The following is a 25,548-nucleotide window of genomic DNA, read 5'->3' as shown; positions in this document are numbered from 1 at the left end:
TTGGGGAGACTTCTCATCTTCATCATCTGAGGAGACTTGATCTGAATCTTCACTATCAGACACTCTACCTCCATTAGCTAAAAGATGCTCTGTCAACTGTGGTGCACCTCGGAAGGTATTTCTTCTCTGACGTTTTGTCATTCCTGGTGGAGGCCATTCTGTGCTGGTAATGATCATCTTACGGACTTCATCTTCGGTTCGCATTGGTGTTTTTCTTTTCTGCTGAGGACCCTCCTGTCACGTCCTGATAAATTCATCCCGAATTAAAAATCATTCGCTAAAAGGAATAATAGAATTAATTAAAATTCGAAAAGAAATTGGCAAACACTAAAATACGTGCAAGAAAAATTCAAATGTGGCCCGGAGAATTTTTGTTAAATTCTCCTTGGTCTAAAAGGAGCCCTCAAATTTTACTTGAATTTTTATAGCACCGGAAATAATTATTAAGCAACAAAAACAATTAACAAAGTTTATTAAAAAGAAAAACCTAAAAATAACCCTCCTTCCTCCTTTGGGCCAAGTCTGGCCCAAAGTCCTCCCTCTCTCCCCTCGGCCCGCGGCCGAAGTCTCCCATTCCTCCCTCTCTTTCTCTCCCTCTCCTTCTCTCCCTCCTCTTGGGCCCCCTTCCCCTCGGCCCAGCACCCTCCTCCCTCTCTCTCCCGGGCTGTCTCTCCCCCCCCCTCCCGGCCGGCCCGGCCCAAGCCGCACCCCCCCCTCCAGGCCGAGCCGCCCTCCCGCCCGTGCCGCGCGCGTGCGCGCGCTGACGACGCCGCCTGACCGCGTGGGGCCCACGCGCCAGGTCGTCATCGTCTTCCTCCCCCAGCCGGCCTTCTCTCTCTCTCTCTCCCCGGAAACCAAGCGCCGTTCCTCCCTTAAATCCACGCGAATCAATGCCCTTCTTTCCAAATTGATTAGGGGAAATTAAACCCCATTGAATCCTCTTCAATTCCCCCCAATTTCCCTCTTGAATGGCGCCCCCAATCGTCGGGAACGGCCGCGCTTTTCCCGGCCACCAACCATGGCCGCCGGCCGCCATTCCCGTCGCCGTTCCGCCCTCCCCCGTGGCCGGCTCCCTCTTTTCTCATATAAAATGGGATCCTCATCCCCCGTTCTCTCGTTTTAGCCCCCTCCCGAGCCTCCCCGTGGTCCCTAGCCATCTCCCCGCCGCCCTCCTCTCTCTCCCACGCCGCCGGCCGCCTCCAGCCGCCTGTGCCGCCTCGCCCGCGCACCGGCCGGCCGTGCCGTCGCCTCCTCCAGCGTCGCAGCCGCCTCCTCTTCCCCGGCGCCACCTCCGATTTGTGGGGAAATCGCCGGAACGGTGCCCCCGCCGGCAACCAGTGGCATTGGTGCCACTGTACTCCCTCCAGCCGGCTCCTGTACGTCGCCGGTGCGCCGATCGACGCCGCCGTCTCCTCCTTCGACACCGCGGCATCGCCTCCTTCCCCGGCATCACCTCCTCCTCGCCCGAAGCTCGCCGGAGTGGCCTCGTCGTCGGCGTCCAGTACCTCCCGGTCTCCGGTCGGCTCCTGTACGTCGCCGGTACGCCGATCGACGTCGCCATCTCCTCCGTCGACGTCGCAGCGTTGTCCTCACCTCCAGCTGCTCCTCGGTTTCGCCGGAACACCGCCGTGTCGCCACCAACCCCTCCACCCGCCTCGCCGGAGTCCTCCGGCCGCCCGTTCCTCCTCGCTTGTTTACCGGTCAGCCGCGGCACCACCACCTCCGGCATCGCAGCGGCAAGGTCGCCCTCGGCCTCGCCTCCCCTTCGACCGAACCCCTCCGCGGTCCATCGTCGTTGTCTCCGTTCGTTCTCGTCGTCGACGTCCCGTCGGTCGCCCGGCTCGTCGTCTCGCGGTGCCGCCTCCGTCAACGTCATCGCAGCGGCGTTGTCACGTCCTGATAAATTCATCCCGAAATAAAAATCATTTTCTAAAAGGAATAATAGAATTAATTAAAAATTCGAAAAGAAATTGGCAAACCCTAAAATACGTACAAGAAAAATTCAAATGTGGCCCGGAGAATTTTTGTTAAATTCTCCTTGGTCTAAAAGGAGCCCTCAAATTTTAGTGGAATTTTCAGAGCACGAATAATAATTATTAAGAAATAAACAAAGTTGAAAAGGTTTTATAAAAAGAAAAATCCCTAAAAGTCTTCTTTTCCCCCCCTTCCTCTCTTGGGCCGGCTCGGCCCAACTCTCCCTCCCTCTCTTTCCTCTCCCCCGCGGCCCATCGGCCTCCTCCCCCGCGCGCGCGCCGCTGACAGGCGGGCCCGCCCGCCGCCCTCGCTGACGGGTGGGGCCCACCTGTCATCGCCTTCCTCCCGCCGCTCCCGCCGCTCGCCCGTGCCCTAGCGCCGCCGCCGCCGCGGATTCCGCCGCATCCCGCCGTCCCCGCGCGCCATAATGAGGGGGGAATCATTCCCCGCGATTCCCTCTCTCTTTCCCCCCGTTTTTCCCTCTCTCTCTCCCTCGGATTCGTCCGGAATCGCTCCCGCAAACCTCGCCGGCGCCATCAATGGCGGCCGAGATCTCCGCGCCCGTTTCCTCCCTCTCCGGCCGCGCTCTCCCCCTCCCGACGCTATATAAGCGTTCCCCGTGCTCTCCCCCTCCGTTTCCGCCACTCGCCGTCTCTCCTCCCCGTCGGAATCGAGCCCGCACCGTCGCACCTTCTCTCCGCCGTCGCCGCCGAGCTCCGGTTCGCCGCCGTCGTCGCTCCGGACCTCCTCCCCACTCGGCGTCACCTCCATCGGCTTCGCCGCGTCCCCGTCGACCTCGGCCACCCCTCCGCTTCGCTCGCCGACCGCCGGAGCACCGTCGCCCTCGCCGTCCCGAACCGCGCCGCCGCCTTCCTCCGCTTCGGCCGCCGTTCCCGTCGTCGCCGTCGACCCGGGGTGAGCCGAAGACCGCCCTTTCGCTTCCCTCTCCTCTCCGCTCTCTCGGGCGCCGCTCCGCCGCGCCGGTGGTCGCCAGCGGTGACCATCGGGGCGCGGTCGTGCCGCCTCCCGTCGGCCGTGCCGGCGAGGCCGCCTTCGGGCGCGCCCTCGCGGCTGCCAAGTGGGCCCGGCCGTCAGCCGCCCGCGCCCGCGGGTGCGGTTGACGCGTGGGACCCACGGCGCCGACCGCCGCCAGCCGCGTGCTCCCGGTCCACCGTGGACCGAGAGGCTGACGCGTGGGCCCCACTCCCGTGGACCCGGTCCGCGCGCCCTCTCTCTCGGCTGACGCAATAAACCCGATTTTTTTTAATTAAAATTTAAATGAAGAAATTCGCAAATATCCATTTAAAGAGCATATAAACTTCAAATGGCCATATCTTGGCCATTTGAACTCGGAATTGGACCGTTCAAGTCTCTAATTTTTCCTTAAGAAGTCAAGAACCCATTTTTGTGCTTTGTTCCTTCTTGTTGTATGGAGTTTATTAGAGTAAAAGCCTTTTCTTTTCCGTTGGTCGTGTAGACGCTGCAGCTTCGGAAGATCCGCTCTTCGTGGAAGTTGAAGCCGGCGTTTGGGAAAGCGAGCAAGGCAAGTCACATCATCCTTGAACATATTGAATCCCAGTTTATCAAATTATTTTGATTTAAATTACTGCATTATTGCTTTATTTAAATTCCCGCGTTATCACTGTTTTATTTAGCCATGCCTATTTACCTTTGTTAATACATTATTATTGTTATTGTTATTATTACCTTGTTCACCCTAGGAAAATAAAAACCCCAACTAGTGGGTACTCTATTCCTGGTTCCACTAGTATGAATTTAGGTAGATGCCTCGCTGATTAATTAGGCAACATTAGGTGGTTTTATAACTTTAGACTTTGGGAATTCTCATATCATTTGGACACTATGGAATTGTTGGATTATGGTGGAATTGGACATACACCTCTCTTCCTCTTTCAAAACCGCTAAAACCTATTTTCGGTGGGGTTTGGGTGCATGCCAGTTGTGGGAAGTAGCACCCCGGCCACTATAAGGATTAAGCTCGGGCCTCTGTTGCAAAGCACTACCGTACTAACCACATGTCTAATGGGTAAGGCTTAACTCGGTGCTCAGGCTAGTCCTGAACAAAAGGACACGGATAGAGATGGATGAAGTCGTTGCGACGATGGATATCTCTGAGGCAAATGAAGGCTACGCGAGCTGCGGCTCGGTAATCGAGATGTCTAGGCAAATGAAGACTACACGGGTCGGTGCCCGTTAGTCGAGATGCCATGGCACTGGACTAGTACGCGGGTGGTCTCACCCCTATGTGTGTGGCGCACCCGGTCTAGATCTTGTTGCTAGGGGCTCAACCCTGGCCTGCCTGTCCCGGGATACCGGCCGTAGGCAGGGTTGGGTCGGTACTTTTGTTCACGGCTAGGATGGGTGAAGGGTTATGTCACATCTTTACGACGGGTTCCAAGGCCATGGAATGCGGAGTAAAGATGTGTCTTGTGGGTAAAGATGTACACCTCTGATCAGAGTAAATCTATTCGAATAGCCGAGCCCTCGGATATGGGCAAGCCGAGCAATGTACCCAAGTCAGTGTTTTAATTCTTAAAATTTGCTCAACAACTAAAATATGGAATGGTTGGCCTGGGTTGGCTTGGGACGAGCTGGGACCCAGGTCGGGTTGCCAGTTCGGTCCGAATCATCGTAGGCCTTGGGTTAAGGCAGGTTCGTGAGGGTTCACGGCCTTGTTTAATAATACTGTGTAGCTCTAGGATCGTCTTTACAAAATGGCTTTGGGCAACTAAGTGACTTTTAAATGCTGTTTACTGCAAAACTTAATCCCTATATTATTATTCCCTTGTACCTCCCTTGCATTAATCATGCATCTGCCGGTGTGGCTTGCTGAGTACTGTGGTTGTACTCATTCTTGCTCAATCCTTCCCCTCTTCAGTAAGAGAAGCTTTGGGGAAGATGTCTTAGGTGGAGTCCTGGCTTATACCCCAGTTGAGCGCTTGTGAAGATGGAGCCGTAGGCCCGCTAGTCCGCTGCTGTTTATTTTTGATTGTCAGGCCTTAAGTGCCTTTGTAATAATGTAAATATTGTCGATATAATAAAGATGTGTCTTTTATATCATGTTTGTGTGGTGTACCCCGGCTTTTCCTGGGACGGGGATTAATACACTAGCGTTCGGGAAAAGGCAATTTTCCCGGTCGCGACAGGCGTGTTCCACGTCGTCCCCGTCTCCGTGCAGCCACTGCTGGCTGTCCCTCGTCGCCCCCTCGCCGGCCCCGGTCGTCGTCGTCCTCGTCCTCTCGTCGTTCCCGATCGTCGTGGCGTTCGTCCCTCCGTCGAGCCGTTCTCGTCCGTCGTCCGCGTTCGTCAAGCGAGCCGCTGCAGCCCCGTCCTCGTCTTCGTCCTCGGCTCCGCGTCGTCAAGCCTTGTGCCGGCCGCGTCTCGCCTTCGTCCAAGGATCGCCGCCGAAGCCGTCCCCTCGCCGTTCGTCTCCGTTGTGCCCGTCTGTCTCCGCCGCGCCCGTTCGTCGTTGTCGTTCCCGCGCCTCGTCGCGTGGTGGTAAGGATCCGTCCTCTCGCTTCCCCGTCCTCGTCCTTTCGGTGTTGCCCGTGCTCGTTGTGCGGTTGTCGGCCCCGGTACCCGTGTACCGGTGTCGGTAGTCGTTCACGCGTGCGGGTGGTGACCGTGTAGTGTCCGTGTTAGTGTGCCCGCTCGGTAGCCGCGTGATTTCCACGTGTGCAGGCCGTGTGGTGTTTAGTGGAGTCCGTTTGTCGGCCACTCGCCTCGGTTGACACACGGGGTCTGCTTCCGTCGACCCGAGGACCGTCTCTGTGTACCCGGTCTACCGCGGTCCTTTAGGTTGACATGTGGGGTCCGCATGTCAACGGCGCAGCCTTCCTGTCTTTTCCAGGCTAGCGCTTACACCTGTTTTATAGTTGCAAAGCTTAATTATAATAATCCGCAAATCTCCATATAACAGCATTAAACTTCGGATGATCATATCTTGGTCATGCGAGCTCCGAATCGACCCGTTCAAGTCTCTTAATGTTTGATATAACCTAAAGAACCCTGTGCTTTCTTTTTATGTATTGTTATTGCTTCTTTATAGGCTTGTAGCTTTGCTTGTGTGCTTCGCGTAGCTTTCGTCGTTCCGGAGGTTCCCGAAGCGTGGTTCGTGGTTGTCGCCGAAGGTTCGGAAGGCCGTTCTCTCTGAGCAACGCAAGTCACATCATCCTTGAGCATATTGAATCCCAGTTTATAAAATTATTTTGATTTAAATTAATGCATGATCGCTTTATTTAAATTCCCGCGTTATCACTGTTTTATTTAGCCATGCCTATTTACCTTTGTTAAGACATTATTATTGCTACTGTTATTATTACCTTGTTCACCCTAGGATAAACAAAACCCCAACTAGTGGGTACTCTATTCATGGTTCCACTAGTATGAATTTAGGTAGATGCTTCGCTGATTAATAGGACAACATTAGGTGGTTTTATAATTTTAGACTTTGGGAATATTCATATCATTTGGACACTATGGAATTGTTGGTTTATGGTGGAATTGGACATACACCTCTCTTGCTCTTTCAAAACCCCTAAAACATGTTTTCGGTGGGGTTTGGGTGCATGCCAGTTGTGGGAAGTAGCACCCCGGCCACTATAAGGATTAAGCTCGGGCCTCTATTGCAAAGCACTACCGTACTTCCACATGTCTAGTGGGTAAGGCTTAGTTTGTGGCTCAGTCTGGTTATAAACAAAAGTACACGGATTGGAGATGGATGAAGTCGGGGGTCGATGGACATTCTCCAGGGCAAATGAAGGCTACACGAGCTGCGGCCCGGTAGTCGAGATGTCATGGCAGAGGGTTGGTGCCCTGCTGCTAGGGGCTCAGTCCTGCCTGCCTGTCCCGGAGGTTCCGGCCGTAGGCGGGATTTGGTCGGTACTCTTGTCTATGGCTAGGATGGGTTGGAAACTATGTCACGTCTTCCGTCTGTATACCGTGGTGGTATGTGGCACGTGGTTGCACGTGAGGAAGATGTGTCTTGTGGGTAAAGATGTACACCTCTGATCAGAGTATAATCTATTCGAATAGCCGCGCCCTCGGTTATGGGCAAGCCGAGCAATGTACCCAAGTCAGTGTTTTAATTCTTAAAATTTGCTCAACAACTAAAATGTGGAATGGTTGGCCTGGGTTGGCTTGGGACGAGCTGGGACCCAGGGTCGGGTTGCCAGTTCGGTCTGAATCATCGTAGGCCTTGGGTTAAGGCAGGTTCGTGAGGGTTCACGGCCTTGTTTAATAATACTGTGTAGCTCTAGGATCGTCTTTATAAAATGGCTTTGGGCAACTAAGTGACTTTTAAATGCTGTTTACTGCAAAACTTAACCCCTATATTATTATCCCCTTGTACTCCCTTGCATTAATCATGCATCTGCCGGTGTGGCTTGCTGAGTACTGTGGTTGTACTCATTCTTGCTCAATCTTTCCCCTCTTCAGTAAGAGAAGCTTTGGAGAAGATGTCTTAGGTGGAGTCCTGGCTTATACCCCAGTTGAGCGCCTGTGAAGATGGAGCCGTAGGCCCGCTAGTCCGCTGCTGTTTATTTTTGATTGTCAGGCCTGAAGCGCCTTTGTAATAATGTAAATATTATCGATATAATAAAGATGTGTCTTTTATATCATGTTTGTGTGGTGTACCCCGGCTTTTCCTGGGACGGGGATTATTACACTAGCGTTCGGGAAAAGGCAATTTTCTCGGTCGCGACAACTCCCTTGCATAGTGCCCTTGCTCATCACACATAAAACAAATGATACTTGCTTCTTTTGAGTCAACATGTGGCACGTCACCATGGGTCCTTCGGGATGCTGGCGGCATGCTGACTCGTGGTGTGAGTGCTTGGACTGCCTCCAACTGCACTTGAGGTTGTATCTGACTCAGGTTCAGAATTGGCGTCTGATGCTGCTGTAGTATCTCTATAAGCAATCGGTTCTGGTTAATCAGGTGTTGGACCAGTGTCACACAAATGGTGTCTGGTGCTTCATTCACTCGGGAGCTTGAGGTACCGATGTCCTGACTTCTGACCTTATTGCCTTTCTCATTGTCAGCCATCTGTTGCAAAGGTTTGGAGAGGGAGAGAGGGAAAACAAAGGGGAGAGACAGATTAGAAACTAAGAATAGGACCTTAACAGATCTAAGTCTTTTGCTGTTATGATGTATGTTAGGCTTATTCTGCAAGTTGATTAAGCAAACAACCTAGCATGGTTACATCACAACCCACTGATGCAAACCACGCGCTACACACACAAGCAAGGAAACACACGACTAACAACTCTACCCTAGAGGGTGGCTTAGGTTCTGTGACGGGTTCTCAAGATCTTCACTCCTGCTTCACAGCTGGCTTCACTGCTTCCTCCACTTCGCTAGCGGATCCTGCAGTCTTTCGGAGCTTCGGCAAACAACTGACGATGTCTTCTTCTTCACTGACCTGACCATCTAGTACTAGTTGAAATCCGAAGAAGGAAGAAGGGAGTAAACCTTTTGCAAATAGCATTAGGGGAAGGAGAAAAAAGGAACTTTCGCAAATAGTTTTATTTAGAAAATATGTCCTTAGGTTTTATCCACTTGGCTTATCCTACAGTCGAGATGGCTCTGATACCAGCTTGTCGCGACCGAGAAAATTACCTTTTCCCGAACGCTAGTGTATTAATCCCCGTCCCAGGAAAAGCCGGGGTACACCGAACAAACATGATACAAAAGGCACATCTTTATTATATCGATAATATTTACATTATTACAAAGGCACTTAAGGCCTGACAATCAAAAATAAACAGCAGCGGACTAGCGGGCCTACGGCTCCATCTTCACAGGCGCTCAACTGGGGTATAAGCCAGGACTCCACCTAAGACTTCTTCTCCAAAGCTTCTCTTACTGAAGAGGGAAAAGATTGAGCAAGAATGAGTACATCCACAGTACTCAGCGAGCCACACCGGCAGATGCATGATTAATGCAAAGGGGGTACAAGGGGTAATAATATAGGGGTTAAGCTTTGCAGAAAACAGCATTTAAAAGTCACTTAGTTGCCCAAAGCCATTTTATAAGACGATCCTAGAGCTACACAATATTATTAATCAAGGCCGTGAACCCTCACGAACCTGCCTTAACCCAAGGCCTACGATGATTCAGACCGAACTGGCAACCCGACCCTGAGTCCCAGCTCGTCCCAAGCCAACCCAGGCCAACCATTCCACATTTTAGTTGTTGAGCAAATTTTAAGAATTAAAACACTAACTTGGGTACATTGCTTGGCTTGCCCATAACCGAGGGCGTGGCTATTCGAATAGATTATACTCTGATCAGAGGTGTACATCTTTACCCACAAGACACATCTTCCTCACGTGTAACCACGTGCCACATACCACCACGGTATACGGACGGAAGACGTGACATAGTTCCCAACCCATCCTAGCCATAGACAAGAGTACCGACCCAATCCCACCTACGGCCGGAACCTCCGGGACAGGTAGGCAGGATTGAGCCCCTAGCAGCAGGACACCAGCCCTGTGCCATGACATCTCGACTACCGGGCCGCAGCTCGTGTAGCCTTCATTTGTCCTAGAGATGTCCATCGACCCCCGACTTCGTCCATCTCCATCCGTGTACTTTTGTTTATAACCAGACTGAGCCACAAACTAAGCCTTACCCACTAGACATGTGGAAGTACGGTAGTGCTTTGCAACAGAGGCCCGAAGACCGGTCCTTATATGGCCGAGGTGCTACTATCAAAACCATGCACCCCGAGCCCAGCCTAAAACCATTTTGGGGATTTTGAATAGAGGGGGCGGTGTGAATCCAATTCCACAATAAACCAACAATTCCAAAGTGTCCAGGTGATATGAATATCCCAAAGTCTAGAGTTGTAAAACCGCCTAATGTTACCTAATTAATCAGCGAAGCATCTACCTAAAATTATACTAGTGGTACTATGAGTAGAGTGTCCACTAGTTGGGGTTTTGTTTAATCTAGGGTGAACAAGGTAATAATAACAATAACAATAATAATAAGGTCATAACAAAGGTAAATAGGCATGGCTAAATAAAACAGTGATAACGCGGGAATTTAAATAAAGCGACAATGCAATAATTTAAATCAAAATAATTTTATAAACTGGGATTCAATATGTTCAAGGATGATGTGACTTGCCTTGCTCGCTTTCCCAAACGCCGGCTTCAACTTCCACGAAGAGCGGATCTTCCGAGCTGCAGCGTCTACACGACCAACGGAAAAGAAACGGCTTTTACTCTACTAAACTCCATATAACAAGCAGAAACAAAGCACAAAAATGGTTTCTTGACTTCTTAAGGAAAAATTAGAGACTTGAACGGTCCAATTCCGAGTTCGAATGGCCAAGTTATGGCCATTTGAAGTTTATATGCTCTTTAAATGGATATTTACGAATTTCTTCATTTAAATTTTAATTTAAAATCGGATTTATTGCGTCAGCCGAGGGGAGGGGCGCGCGGACCGGGTCCACGGGAGTGGGGCCCACGCGGCAGCCTCACGGTCCACGGTGGACCGGGTGCACGCGGCTTGCGCCGGCCGGCGCCGTGGGTCCCACGCGTCAGCCGCACCCGGGGGCGCGGGCGGCTGACGGCCGGGCCCCACCTGGTAGCCGCGGGGCGCGCCCGAAGGCGGCCTCGCCGGCACGGCCGACGGGAGGCGGCGCGCCCGCGCCCCTATGGTCGCCAGCGGCGGCCATAGGCACGGCGGAGCGGCGGCCGAGAGAGGGGAGGGAAGGGGGAAACGAAATGGGCGGTCCATGGCTCACCCCGGATCGATGGCGACGACGGGAACGGCGACCGGAGCGGAGAGAGGCGGCGGCACGGCTCGGGTCGACGGGGACGGCGGCGTTCCGGCGGTCGGCGACCGAAACGGAGAGGTGGACGAGGTCGGCGAGGATGCGGCGAAGCTGAAGGAGGCGGTGCCGAAGCGGGAGATGGTCCGGGGCAACGACGGCGGCGAACCGGAGCTCGGCGGCGACGGCGGAGAGAGAGGACGACGACGCGAGCTCGATTCCGACGGGGAAAGAGAGCGGCGAGTGGCGGAAACGGTGGAGAGAGGCACGGGGAGTGTTTATATAGAGCCGGGGGCGAGAGAGGGTGGCCGGGGAAGGGAGGAAACCGGCGCGGGAGGTCGGCCGCCATCAATGGCGCCGGCGAGATTTGCGGGGGCAAATCAGCCTGTTTGAACGCGGGAGAGAGAGGGAGAAATGGGGGGAAAGAGAGAGGGAATCACGGGGAATATTTCCCCCCACTTTATTGCGCGCGTGGACGGCGGGAGGCGGCGGGATTCGCGGCGGCGGCGGCGCTAGGGCACGGGCGAGGCGGCGGGAGCGGCGGGAGGACAGGGATGACAGGTGGGCCCCACCCGTCAGCGAGGGTGGCGGGCGGGCCCACCCGTCAGCGGCGCGCGCGCGGGGAGGAGGCCGGATGGGCCGCGGGGAAGAGGAGAGAGAGAGAAAGGGATGGGCCGAGCCGGCCCAAGAGGGGAAAAGGGGGGGAAAGACTTTTTAGGGTTTTTCTTTTTATAAAATCATTTTAACTTTGTTTATTTCTTAATAATTATTATTTGTGCTCTGAGAATTCCACTAAAATTTGAGGGCTCCTTTTAGACCAAGGAGAATTTAACAAAAATTCTCCGGGTCACATTTGAATTTTTCTTGTACGTATTTTAATGTTTGCCAATTTCTTTTCAAATTTTAATTAATTCTATTATTCCTTTTAGAGAATGATTTTTATTTCGGGATGAATTTATCAGGACGTGACACACATGGAGTGGACTACCAGGGCAAGCCGGTCCCAGAGCAGGAGGGTGACGATGCAGAGCCCGTCGCTGCTTGGGAGGTCACTGCAGTGATCCTCTCTGGCTCACCTGAGAGGACTTCGCTGGCAGTCACCGCGGGTGGAGATTCCTTCTCCGCCGCTTGCCAGAACGCCGCTCTCCTCGCCATCGGCACTCTGCACCAGCGCTACCCGGACGAGTTGCAGCACTCGCCCTACCGCTACCACCCTCGCCGCGGAGGAGCCCGCGACTACGCCACCTTCCGGGATGCTAGCTCGGAGGATGACGCTACCATCATGCACCTGGCGCGCATGGTGGAGGCGTACGACGCGGCCCGTATCGACTTCCACCAGATGGTGCGCCGCGGGATGGTCGATAACAACATGAAGATCCTGGAGCTGCGTCAGGAGAATCTGCAGCTGAAGAAGGATCTGGACGTGCTGGAGGCGCAGCTCTGTCAGCTCAAGGTCGCCCAGGGAGAGGTCTGTCGTCCCAAGCGCCGCCGCGTCTGCCGCAGCCAGAAGATCACCGCTCGCAAGAGTACCTCCAGGCCCGAGCTTGTTTGTCAGTCCCTGGCGTGGACCTGCTTCGTGGAGACCCCTCGTGCCGAGCCCGCGCCCGTGGTTCCTCAGGAGGGGGAAGCCTCCGGCGTAGGGAGCACGGAGGATGCGCTGCTGCTCACCTTCCGTCCTGGCCCGTCGCAGCGGTAGACGAGCAGTTAGTAGGCTTGCGCGTGTGTTCTTTTCGTTTGTTTGTTTTGCTAGAGTCGTATGGGGCATGGTTATGCCGGTGTGTGGTATAACTATGTCGGAGCCTGTCTTTATTTTATTTGCCTAAGCAATTTGAACCTTAATGAACCAATTTAATAGCAGTATTAAACTCAAGAATTATGGTAGTCGTGGGTGGTTAGTTTTAATTGTCAGCTCTCTCTGTTTGCTGGTTCCGTGTGGGGTTTTCAGATGGTGACGACCAGGAGAAGTGCTAATACCGGTGATGGCCACCAACCCGAAGGCAGCAACCTCAACAACCATGGCAGCCCACCTCCACCTCCTCCTCCGCCTCCACCACCACCACCAGACACCAACGCCATCCTCACCCAAATCCTCGCCCAGCAAGCCAACATGATGGCTGCTTTCCTCCACCACATCCAAAATCCACCACAGCATAATGCTCCACCTCCACCACCACCCCCGCAACACTCTAAGCTCGCCGAGTTCCTTCGCATTCGCCCGCCTACCTTCTCCAGCTCCAATAACCCCGTGGATGCCTTGGATTGGTTGCATGCAGTGGGGAAGAAGTTAGACACTGTGCAGTGCAACGATGAGGAGAAAGTCATCTTTGCCACCCACCAGCTGCAGGGGCCCGCATCTCTATGGTGGGACCACTTCTAGGCTACGCAGCCCGAGGGGCAGCCTATCACCTGGGCCCGTTTCACCGCCGCTTTCCGGAGAACCCATGTGCCTGCCGGAGTCATGGCCCTTAAGAAAAGGGCATTCCGGGAGTTGAAGCAAGGCAACCGCTCTGTGATGGAGTATTTGCATGAGTTTAACAACCTGGCCCGGTACGCCCCGGAGGACGTTCGGGAAGATGAGGAAAAGCAAGAGAAGTTCTTGGCGGGAATGGACCCTGAGCTGTCCGTACGTCTGATCTCCGGGGATTATCCGGATTTCCAACGTCTGGTGGACAAGAGCATCCGCTTGGAAGCCAAGCACAAAGAATTGGAGTCGCACAAGCGTCGCTTGGCGAATTTCCGCAACCAACAGGGGGCTAACCAAAGGGTCCGCTACACCAATCCCTATCCAGGGGGATCCTCCTCGCAGCAGCAACAGCAGCAACCTCCCTCCGCGCCCCGACCTCAATTTGTGGTGCGCGTCCCACAGCCGCAGCAACCGCAGGGTCAGCAAGGGACCCGTGCACCCCGTCCCCCTGCGCCAGCTGTGCAGCCTGGTCAAGGCCACAGAGACGTTCAAGGTCAGCAGAGTCTGTGCTTCAACTGCTTCGAGCCTGGGCACTTTGCGGATAAATGCCCAAAGCCGAGGCGCCAGCAAGGCCAAGCGCCGCCCCGCTCCAACAACGGTGGTAAGGACGTCATTCGGGGTCGTGTGAACCACGTGACTGCCGAGGATGTGCTGACAACTCCAGACGTCATCGTTGGTACGTTCCTCATCCATTCCACCCCTGCTACCATTTTGTTCGACTCTGGAGCTTCCCACTCGTTTATATCTGTGCCATTCGTGGGGAGAAATCAGTTGGGGGTAGAAAGGCTTAGGAACCCTATGCTCATCACCACCCCTGGAGGGGTTATGACAGCGAAGTACTATAGCCCTGCCGTTCCCATAGAAATTCAGGGAATTCCGTTTCCCTCGGATCTGATTCTTCTAGACACCAAGAACTTGGATGTGATCCTTGGGATGAATTGGTTGGCTCAATTCCAAGGAGTAGTGGATTGTGCAAGACGCACTGTCACTCTGCACCGAGGGCCGGAACAACCGGTTGTTTTATTTGCACCCCCAACCTCTGTCAGTAGTTCAGAACTTCATCAGATAGGACTGTTAGAAATCCCCATCGTCAGAGAGTTCGGAGACGTGTTTCCGGAAGAACTACCCGGTATGCCGCCCAAGCGAGAGATTGAGTTCCGGATAGATCTTGCTCCAGGAACAACTCCTTTGTACAAACGGCCCTACCGTATGGCAGCAAATGAACTGGCCGAAATTAAGAAACAGTTGGAAGAGTTGAAAGAAAAGGGGTATATACGTCCGAGCACTTCCCCCTGGGGTGCTCCCGTAATTTTTGTGGAGAAGAAAGACAAGACAAAGAGGATGTGTGTCGACTACAGAGCTCTCAATGAAGTTACTATCAAAAATAAGTACCCTCTTCCCCGAATCGATGATCTGTTCGATCAGCTTAAAGGTGCCACGGTATTCTCCAAGATTGATCTTCGTTCCGGATATCACCAGTTGCGCATCCGTGAAGAAGATATCCCGAAGACTGCATTCACCACGCGATATGGACTGTATGAATTCACGGTGATGTCGTTCGGTCTGACTAATGCTCCTGCTTTCTTCATGAACTTGATGAACAAAGTGTTCATGGAATACTTGGATAAGTTTGTTGTGGTCTTCATCGACGACATTCTGGTGTACTCGCAATCAGAGGAAGACCATCAGCAACATCTCCGTCTGGTGTTGGGAAAGTTGCGGGAACATCAATTGTATGCCAAGCTTAGCAAGTGTGAGTTCTGGTTGTCCGAAGTCAAATTCTTAGGGCACGTGATATCTGCTAAAGGAGTTGCTGTGGACCCCGAAACAGTGACCGCCGTCACCGATTGGAAGCAACCCAAGACAGTCACTCAAATTCGCAGTTTCTTAGGTTTGGCAGGATACTACCGGAGGTTCATCGAGAACTTCTCCAAAATCGCTCGACCCATGACACAGTTGTTGAAGAAAGAAGAGAAATTTGTGTGGAGCCCGCAATGCGAGAAGGCGTTCAAAACACTCAAAGAAAAGCTGGTTTCCTCGCCAGTGTTAATCTTGCCGGATACTCGCAAAGACTTCCTGGTGTATTGTGACGCTTCGCGCCAAGGATTGGGGTGCGTGCTCATGCAGGAAGGTCATGTGGTGGCCTATGCCTCACGCCAGCTACGGCCTCATGAAGGCAACTACCCTACCCATGATTTGGAGTTAGCCGCGGTGGTTCATGCTCTAAAAATCTGGCGGCACTATCTCATTGGGAATCGCTGCGAAATATATACCGATCATAAGAGTTTGAAATACATCTTCACCCAGTCGGATCTGAATCTTCGGCAGAGGAGATGGTTAGAACTCATCAAGGATTATGATGTGGGAATCCACTATCACCCTGGTAAGGCCAACGTGGTCGCAGACGCGCTGAGTCGAAAAAGCCGTTGCAACACTCTTGGCGTCCGTGGCATTCCACTGGAGCTTAATCAACAGTTGGAAGCCCTGAACCTAAGCATCGTTAGCCATGGATTCTTAGCTACACTGGAAGCCAAGCCTACCTTACTCGATCAAATCCGCGAGGCTCAGAAGAATGATCTAGATATGCATGGGATCCTCAAGAATATGAAACAGGGTAAAGCCGCTGGTTTCACAGAGGATGAACACGGAACTCTATGGAATGGAAACCGGGTATGCGTTCCAGACGTCAGGGAACTTAAACAGTTGATACTTCAGGAAGCTCACGAAAGTCCTTATTCCATCCACCCTGGCAGTACGAAGATGTACCTGGACTTGAAAGAGAAATACTGGTGGGTTAGTATGAAGCGGGAGATTGCGGAGTTCGTAGCCCTTTGTGATGTGTGCCAGCGTGTCAAGGCAGAGCACCAACGACCGGCCGGACTTCTCCAACCTCTCCAAGTACCAGAATGGAAATGGGATGAAATTGGGATGGATTTTATCACTGGACTTCCAAAAACCCAAGGTGGATATGATTCTATATGGGTAGTTGTGGACCGACTAACCAAAGTAGCTCGGTTTATTCCTGTGAAGACCACCTATGGAGGGAACAAACTAGCTGAACTCTATTTCGCTAGGATCGTAAGTCTGCATGGCGTCCCCAAGAAAATCGTATCTGATCGGGGAAGTCAGTTCATCTCTCACTTTTGGAAGAAGCTCCAAGAAGAGTTGGGTACCCGATTAAATTTCAGCACCGCGTATCACCCGCAGACAGATGGTCAAACCGAGCGTCTAAACCAGATCCTCGAGGATATGCTTCGCGCATGTGTCCTAGATTTCGGGAAAACATGGGATAATAGTCTCCCCTATGCCGAGTTCTCCTACAATAACAGCTACCAAGCCAGCATACAAATGGCACCCTATGAAGCGTTGTATGGACGCAAATGTCGGACACCGCTATTGTGGGACCAAGTTGGGGAAAGCCAAGTGTTCGGGACCGATATCCTGAGAGAAGCCGAAGCTAAGGTCAGAACCATTTGGGAAAACCTAAAGGTGGCACAGTCTCGGCAGAAGAGTTATGCAGACAACCGACGCCGTGACCTGGAATTCGCAGTGGATGACTTTGTGTATCTCCGGGTAACGCCATTGCGAGGGGTACACAGGTTTCAGACGAAAGGGAAGCTCGCACCTCGGTTCGTGGGTCCTTTCCGCATCACTGCTCGACGCGGAGAAGTAGCGTACCAATTGGAGTTGCCTGCTTCCTTGGGCAACGTGCATGATGTGTTCCATGTGTCGCAACTCAAGAAATGTCTTCGAGTGCCGTCCGAGCAGGCTGACTCAGAGCAGATTGAAGTTCGCGAAGACTTGACCTACGTGGAGAGACCAGTGAAAATCCTAGACACCATGGAGCGCAGGACCAGGAATCGGGTAATCCGTTTTTGCAAGGTCCAATGGAGCAACCATGCCGAGGAAGAAGCTACTTGGGAGCGTGAAGACGAGCTGAAGGCAGCCCATCCCGATCTCTTCGCCAGTTCTTCCGAATCTCGGGGTCGAGATTCCGTTTAAGGGGGGAAGGTTTGTCGCGTCCCAAATCGACTCTAAAATACATCCTCTAAATTATGATTAGAATAATTAAAATCCATGTGAAAGCCTTCAAAAATTAAAATGTGCAAAGATAAAAGTCAAATAAGGCTTGGAGGATTTTTGTATATTTCCTAAAAGCCTAAAATGCGTAAATAAATTTTAGTGGAATTTTCAGAGCACAAATAATAATTAAGAAGAAATAAACAAAGTTAAAAAGGTTTTATAAAAAGAAAAACCCTAAAAAGTTCCCTTTCCCTCCCCTCCCCCTCTTGGGCCGGCTCGGCCCAGCTCCCTCCCCTCCCTCTCCTCTCCCCGCGGCCCACTCGGACTCCTCCCCGCGCGCGCGCCGCTGACGGGCGGGCCCGCCCACCACCCTCGCTGACGGGTGGGGCCCACCCGTCATCCCCTTCCTCCCGACACTCCCGCCGCTCGCCCGTGCCCTAGCGCCGCCGCCGCCGCGAATCCCGCCGCCTCCCACCGTCCCCGCGCGCATTAAAGTGGGGGGAAATATTCCCCGCGATTCTCTCTCCCTTTCCCCCCGTTTTTCCCTCTCTCTCTCCCTCGGATTCGCTTGGATTCACTCCCGCAAACCTCGCCGGCGCCATCAATGGCGGCCGGATCTTCCGCGCCGGTTTCCTTCTCCTCCGGCCGCCCTCCCTCACTCCCAACCCTATATAAACCATCCCCGTGCTCCCCTCCACCGTTTCCGCCACTCGCCGCCCTTCCTCCCCGTCGGAATCGAGCCCGCGCCGTCGGACTCTCTCTCCGCCGTCGCCGCCAAGCTCCGGTCCGCCGCCGTCGTCGCCCCGGACCATCTCCCGCCCCGGCGCCGCCTCCTTCGGCTTCGCCGCATCCTCGCCGACCTCGTCCACCCCTCCGCTTCGCTCGCCGACCGCCGGAACGCCGTCGACCCCGTCGACCCGAGCCGCGCCGCCGCCTTCCTCCGCTCCGGCCGCCGTTTTCGTCGTCGCCGTCGACTCGGGGTGAGCCGTGGACCGCCGTTTCGTTTCCCCCTTTCCCTCCCCTCTCTCGGCCGCTGCTCCGCCGTGCCGGTGGTCGCCGTCGGCGACCATCGGGGCGAGGGCGCTGCCTCCCGCCGGCCGCGCCGCCGTGGCTGCCTTCGGGCGCACCGAGTGGCTGCCGCGTGGGGCCCGGCCGTCAGCCGCCCGCGCCCTCGGGTGCGGCTGACGCGTGGGGCCCGCGGCGCCGGTCGGAGTGAGCCGCGTGCACCCGGTCCACCGTGGACCGTGAGGCTGCCGCGTGGGCCCCACTCCCGTGGACCCGGTCCGCGTGCCCCTCCCCTCGGCTGACGCAATAAATCCAATTTTAAATTAAAATTTAAATAAAGAAATTCGCAAATATTCATTTAAAGAGCATATAAACTTCAAATGGCTATAACTTGGCCATTTGAACTCGGAATTGGACCGTTCAAGTCTCTAATTTTTCCTTAAGAAGTCAAGAACCCATTTTTGTGCTTTGTTAATGCTTTTTATATGGAGTTTGTTAGAGTAAAAGCCTTTTCTTTTCCGTTGGTCGTGTAGACGCTGCAGCTTCGGAGGATCCGCTCTTCGTGGAAGTTGAAGCCGGCATTTGGGAAAGCGAGCAAGGCAAGACACATCATCCTTGAACATATTGAATCCCAATTTATGAAATTATTTTGATTTAAATTATTGCATCATCGCTTTATTTAAATTCCCGCGTTATCACTGTTTTATTTAGCCATGCCTATTTACCTTTGTTATGACCTTATTATTATTGTTATTGTTATTATTACCTTGTTCACCCTAGGATAAACAAAACCCCCAACTAGTGGACACTCTACTCGTGGTATCACTAGTATGATTTTAGGTAGATGCTTCGCTGATTAATTAGGTAACATTAGGTGGTTTTAAAACTCTAGATTGTTGTAATATTCATATCACTTGGACACATTGGATTTGTTGGATTGTTGTGGAATTGGATTCATACCGCCCCCTCTATTCAAAATCCCCAAAATGGTTTTAGGCTGGGCTCGGGGTGCATGGTTTTGATAGTAGCACCTCGGCCATATAAGGACCGGTCTTCGGGCCTCTGTTGCAAAGCACTACCGTACTTCCACATGTCTAGTGGGTAAGGCTTAGTTTGTTGCTCAGTCTGGTTATAAACAAAAGTACACGGATGGAGATGGACGAAGTCGGGGGTTCGATGGACATCTCCAGGGCAAATGAAGGCTACACGAGCTGCGGCCCGGTAGTCGAGATGTCATGACACAGGGCCGGTGTCCTGCTGCTAGGGGACTCAGTCCTGCCTGCCTGTCCCGGGGGTTCCGGCCGTAGGTGGGATTGGGTCGGTACTCCTGTCTATGGCTAGGATGGGTTGGGAACTATGTCACGTCTTCCGCCTGTATACCGTGGTGGTATGTGGCACGTGGTTACACGTGAGGAAGATGTGTCTTCTGGGTAAAGATGTACACCTCTGATCAGAGTATAATCTATTCGAATAGCCGCGCCCTCGGTTATGGGCAAGCCGAGCAATGTACCCAAGTTAGTGTTTTAATTCTTAAAACCTGCTTAACAACTAAAATGTGGAATGGTTGGCCTGGGTTGGCCTGGGACGAGCTGGGAACCAGGGTCGGGTTGCCAGTTCGGTCTGAATCATCGTAGGCCTTGGGTTAAGGCAGGTTCGTGTGGGTTCACGGCCTTGATTAATAATATTAAATAGTTCTAGGATCGTGTTTTAAATTTAGCTTTGAGCAACTAAGGGTCTTTTAAATGCTGTTTATTGCAAAACCTAACCCCTATATTATAACTCCATTGTACTCCTTTGCAATTATGCTGCACTTGTGGGTGTGTCTTGTTGAGTACGGTGGTTGTACTCAGTCTTGTTCAATTTTTCCCAAACCCAGAAGAGGAGCCCCTGGAGGATGAAGGCTTTGGTGTCTAGCTCGTGCCTGCCGTCAAGCGCCTGTGGTCGTCGCCTTAGTCTTCCGCTGTTTTTCGTTGTCTTTGAGTGTGCTGGGCCATCGCTGCCCATGTAATAAATAACTATTTACGCTTCCGCTTGTTACACTCTGAATTGTATCAACTTTTGGTGTACCTTGCCTCCTAGGACAAGGAATAATACACGCACGTAAGGAACGCCCGTTGGGTTATTTCCGGTCGTGACAATAATGATCTAATTATAATTGTTAAGTGCTTTTCTTGTTTAAAATCCTTAAATTATAAATTGTTGTTTAAAAGGAATTATTAGAAATGATTTTAAAAGCCTAAAAGAGAAGATCTAATTTTAATTTGTTAAATCTCAATATAAAATTGGGCTAGATAAAATTTTGTTAAATACTTTGCTTAATTCTATAATTACTAGATTTTTCTGGGATTTATTTGAGCTAAGGAAGTGTTTTTAATAAATGGAATTGCATTTCATGAATAATTTAAATTGAAAAAGGTTTTTTTTTTGGCTTTGGGCCGAAAGCCGGCCCAAAACCCTCCCTCTCTCTTTCTCTCTCCCTCCTCGGCCCAGTCCGGCCCAGTCCGCCGAGCCGCCGCTCTTCTCTCTCAGCCGCTGACAGGTGGGGCCCGTCTGTCAGGCCTGTCTTCCTCCTCGCGCCGCCGCCGCCGCCCGAAACCCTAGCGCAAGCGCCGCCGTCTCCTTCCAAATCCGGCCGTTCCTTTCCGTTTCCGGTGAAATTGATTGAGGGGAAACGATCTCCGGGATCTCCTCCACCTTTTCCCCTTTGGAAACATCGGCTAAATCGGTTTGGAATGTGTTTGATTCGAGTTCGAATCGGATCGGTCTCTTTCCTTCAAACCCCGATCTTTCCTTCTCGTCGCCGGCAGCCGTGGGCCTTCGCCGTCGCCTCTTAGCCCCTTTATAAGGATCCCCGGTGTCTCCTCTACCCACCGCCACCCTCGCCTTCGCCTCTCGTCGTCCGTAGCGCCCTAGCTCCGTGTGCCCTAGCGCCGCCGTCGCCGCCGTCGCTTCAGCCGTGCGCCGCCGCCGTTCCAGACGTCGCCGTCGCTCGGGAAGATCGCCATCGTGGTCGCCGTCGCGTCGCCGTCCTCGTCCACCGCTTCACCGCCGCCGAAGACCATCGGAGCACCGTCGCCGCCGTCGACCCGATCTTCTCCGCCGCCTTTTCCTCGACGCCGCCGCCGTCCGTTGGTCTTCCGCCGACGTTTTGGTCATCGGTGAGTTCGCCGCGCCGTGATCTACGTCTTGGTGCCCTCCGTTTGTGCCGTAGAGCCGCCGTTCGCCGGCGAGCATACGCGCCCGAGCCGCCCGAGTCGCCGCCGGTGCTGACGTCATCGCTGACGTTGTCGCTGACGTCATCGGGACCGTCCGCCGTGAGCCGGTCGTGGACAGATCGATCTCGACCGTCCGTTTTGGATAGGGTTGATCTCGGCCGTTCGTTCCCATGAACCGTTGCCGTGCACCCGGTCCACCGCGAAACCCTAGCCGCTGACGCAATAATCCTCCTTTTCCTTTTCAAAAATAATTCATTATTGCGTCATAATTCAATTAAAATCCATATAAGTGTTTTAATCCGATTTAATCTTTAAAAATTCATAACTAATTCATTTGAACTCAGTTTAATGTGGTTCAAGTTGCAAAAATTATATAAAATAAAGATCTACATATTAAAATTGTCCATAAATAGAATTAAATTTATTTAATTCTTTTTAAATGGGCTTTAATTAGATTTAATCTTGTAAAATTCATAATAAATTCTTATGAAGTTAGAATGAGGCCGTTCAAGTCTCATAATTCATCTAAAATTATGATCTACATGTTTGTTTACTTTATATGTACTGTTTATTTGGTTTTTATTAGTCTTTTTCTTCGTTTTGCGTGTTAGCTTGTCGTTTCCGTCGTTGCGAAGGTTCGTGAGTGCGCCGGAAGTGTTCAAGAAGATTAATTGAAGACCGATTATTGCAAGGCAAGTCACACAGATCCTAAACACAATCCTTTGAGCATGTTGATCCTATATTTAAATTCTCTATTTATTTCAACTGTGCATTTATTTTCGAATGTCACTGGGTGGTGTGAACCTATTCCTTTGTTATGGCCTGTTTGCATTGATTACTTTATTCCTTGATACCTTGGGTTATTATAACTTGACAAGTTGAGCTTTATATATTGGTTCAGCTAGATATTAGATATGATTGCTTAGCCATGCTTAGAAACATTAGCACACTATTGGGATAACTTATGACTCATTATTTAATGATGGCTTAATGATAGTTCACGATGGTCAATCGTGATTGGTTAATTAATTACTTGCCAACTAAAACTTGATAATGGTGGGTTGTGAGCACATGGTTTTGAGAGTCGTGCTCATGACAATTAAGGACCGGTTCGCGAGCTACTATTGTGAAACATTAATCGTGCCAACCACAAGCCAGCGTGGGCAACGGCTTTACCTTTCGTATAGCATGGTTCATTGCGGTGCACCAGACTGAGAAGTGGCGGAGATAAGCCCACGGGGGTCGCTGGGGAGTCCATGCCTTGTTTATAAGGGGGTGATTATGATCCAGGAATGGTGCACTGCGGTGGATTGTGTTATGCAAGGGGTAATGTCACAGCCCCTTTCCGAGGTACCGTGGTGGTACTGAGGCACATGGTGACATGATGTGGGGCTGTGTCTTGTGGGTACAGTGGTACACCTCTGGCCAGAGTAAAACTATTCGAATAGCCGTGCCCACGGTTATGGGCGGGTTGAGCAATGTTTTTCGTGATTAGTCCCACACTTCTCACAATAATTATGGATGTTATATCTGGTAATAATTTGCTTAGCTCCTGGATTGGAGATTAGATCTGTACAGCCGGGTATGGTTGTTTCAGAATGGTTGGGCCTGAGCAGCATGGGCGTGTTGTTCAGTGTTGATTAAAATTTCTGATTAATTACTCCACTGTTTTACTTCTCTTAAATGTTTTGCTAAATGCTGCTTTTGCAAATGAGCCTATATTATGCCAACCTTTGGTATCTTTGCGCACTTGCATATTTGCTGTGTGGCTTGCTGAGTATGTCATATGCTCACCTTGCAATAATCAATCAACCTCAGTTGAAGAAAAAGGATCCAGAAGGAGAAGACGTTTGGCTTATACCCCAGTTGAGCTGCCTGTGGGAGTGGAGCCGGAGCTTCGCTAGATTTTTTTTTTTCCGCTGCAGTTTTCTTCATGGTGAGGACTAAGTGCCTCTTTAGTAAGTATTTATCGTTTTAGATATTTTGATGAATCTGTATATTAAATTGTTAGTTTGTGTACCTCGGCTGATTCCTGGACGAGGATTTTATGCACAAATAAGTTCGGAAATTACTAGTGAATTTTCGGGCGTGACAACTTACGCCATGGAGTAATCTTAACAAAAGATAATCTGATTAAAAGGAATTGGAGAGGAAACAAGTCTAGTTCTTTCTGCCACAAAGATGAAACTATTAATCATTTGTTCTTTGATTGTTATTTTGCCCGCGCGGTTTGGTCTTTAATTCAGTTTGCTTCGAATATTAGTTTTATCTAATAGTACAACTCATATGTTTGGGCATTGGATAAGAAGACAATCACGCAATTTGAGATCTTTGGTCTTATTAGGTGCAACTACCACTATTTGGTCTATTTGGCTTTTCAGAAATAATGTGGTTTTTGAAAGGAAAAAACATATCTTCTCCTTTGCAGGTTATCTTTTTGATTACACATTGGCTCCGCTCATAGGCTATCCTTCAGAAGGTCAATTTGCAGGGTACTATCATTGCGGTTTGTCAACAATTAGAGTTAGTGGCCATATAGTAGTTTTCTACCCCAGCACATGGGTGACGTTCTAGGCTACGGTTAGCGGGCTCCTAAAGTTCTTTTTGTTTCTGCTATTTTGGATGATGAGTTTATCTTTTGTTTCTTTCTTGTTGGCTGTGTGTACTCTTTGGTGCAGAAGCCGAATGTGCTCTCAGAATAATTGTATCACTTGATGAAATTTACTGAGATTAATAAAGCTTCCATTATGTAAAAAACTGGTTCTGAATAGGCTAAAAAAAACACCATTCCACAATGCTTTGCTGAAAGGGAACAAGTTAATAAGGTCAAAGAATTCTCCTACTAATGACCATGAAACTGTGTTACCAGAACCATAAACAATTACAGTTGCTCTCATCTAAATCTAATACTGCTTAATCAAAACTGTAACATAACATATGATGAAATAGAGACAAACGAGGTTAGCTCCACAATCATTTGGGTGTTGCTCCTTAATCAAAACTGTAATTCTCTTGAAAAAAACAAGCTATGTGTGGCAAATGGTTTGGTCATCACTCCCAATAAAGCAACGTACAGAACATCCACGATCTAATTACTGCAAAGTTACTGCAAAGTTTCCATAATGCCAAGGTTAGGCTTGTTGCGCACAGTAAGAAAAGATGGCGATTGTCCAACATGTTCTAGCAATTTCTTGTTTTTTCCCATCGGATTTGATTTTTTATCATTGTTCAAATGACTTTAGAATGTGTATCTGCACTTCATTGTTCAAAAGAGAGTAGTGGTGGCTCGCTAGATGATCAACAGTAACAACGAACAGGTAAAAAAGAGTTTAAATATGAACAACTGCAGATGAAAGAGTAAAAAACAAAGGAGTTGGGACATCACGTCTTACCTTGGGTGATCAGATGTAGAATACTTGTAAATCTTGGTTTGATTCTTCTAATCTCTTGAGTTGATCCTTCAGGTCGACGCTGCAACGCATTGCTAGTAGTTTTTTCAGTGAAGCTGGGATGCCCTCCTCGGGCAACGATCTGATTTCAGGACATCCGACGATGCCTAATGTGCAGATAGAAGAAAGGAGATGCAACCCTTCGGGAAGGGACTGCAGACGGTGGCACTCATAGAATTCTAGATTTCGGAGGGAGGTGAGGAGCTGAAGTGCCTGCTCCTGCTCTTTTGTGAAATTTTTCATCCACAAATCATAAGTGAACCTCAACCTGTAGAGGGTGGAAGCGAGGAGGCTGCAAATGGGGGCAACAAACACCGCTGAGATGCTGTCCACCTCAAGCTTCTTAAGCTGTTGGAATGAACCAACAGGTATTGCCTTCGTCGTTGACACCGCTGCGAACAAATGTGCTGCTACGGAGCAGCGATGATTATTATCGTCTATATCTGGCTTATTATAAATCACCAATTCACTGAGGCTGCCTGTCATGACAGGATCGAACCCAACCACTGTTAAGTTATCACAGTCTACTAGTGAGCAGTCGCAAGGTCAGGTCAACAACATTGTTGTCACAGGAGCCAATGCAGTGCCAGTTGCGTCTTCAAGAGTTG

The 25,548-nt window shown here is 51.0% G+C and overlaps 1 protein-coding gene across 1 annotated transcript; it reads left to right on the top strand.

The window, feature by feature from the left end:
- Positions 1-808: 808 nt before the first annotated feature.
- Positions 809-1,919, top strand: LOC136355108 (proline-rich receptor-like protein kinase PERK2). The gene has a single exon (XM_066307265.1). The coding sequence runs from the start codon at positions 969-971 to the stop codon at positions 1,917-1,919; it is 951 nt and encodes a 316-aa protein (XP_066163362.1). The 5' UTR covers positions 809-968.
- The last annotated feature ends 23,629 nt before the right edge of the window (positions 1,920-25,548 follow it).

Source organism: Oryza sativa, chromosome 2, assembly GCF_034140825.1.
Source record: "Oryza sativa Japonica Group chromosome 2, ASM3414082v1".
NCBI lineage: Eukaryota > Viridiplantae > Streptophyta > Magnoliopsida > Poales > Poaceae > Oryza > Oryza sativa.
Note: the sequence above shows the minus strand (reverse complement) of the source record. Positions and strands in the feature narration are given on the sequence as shown.

Bases quoted from the DNA above. Each gene is read 5' to 3' on its own strand.
- LOC136355108 (XM_066307265.1), top strand. From the start codon at position 969: ATGGCGCCCCCAATCGTCGGGAACGGCCGCGCTTTTCCCGGCCACCAA.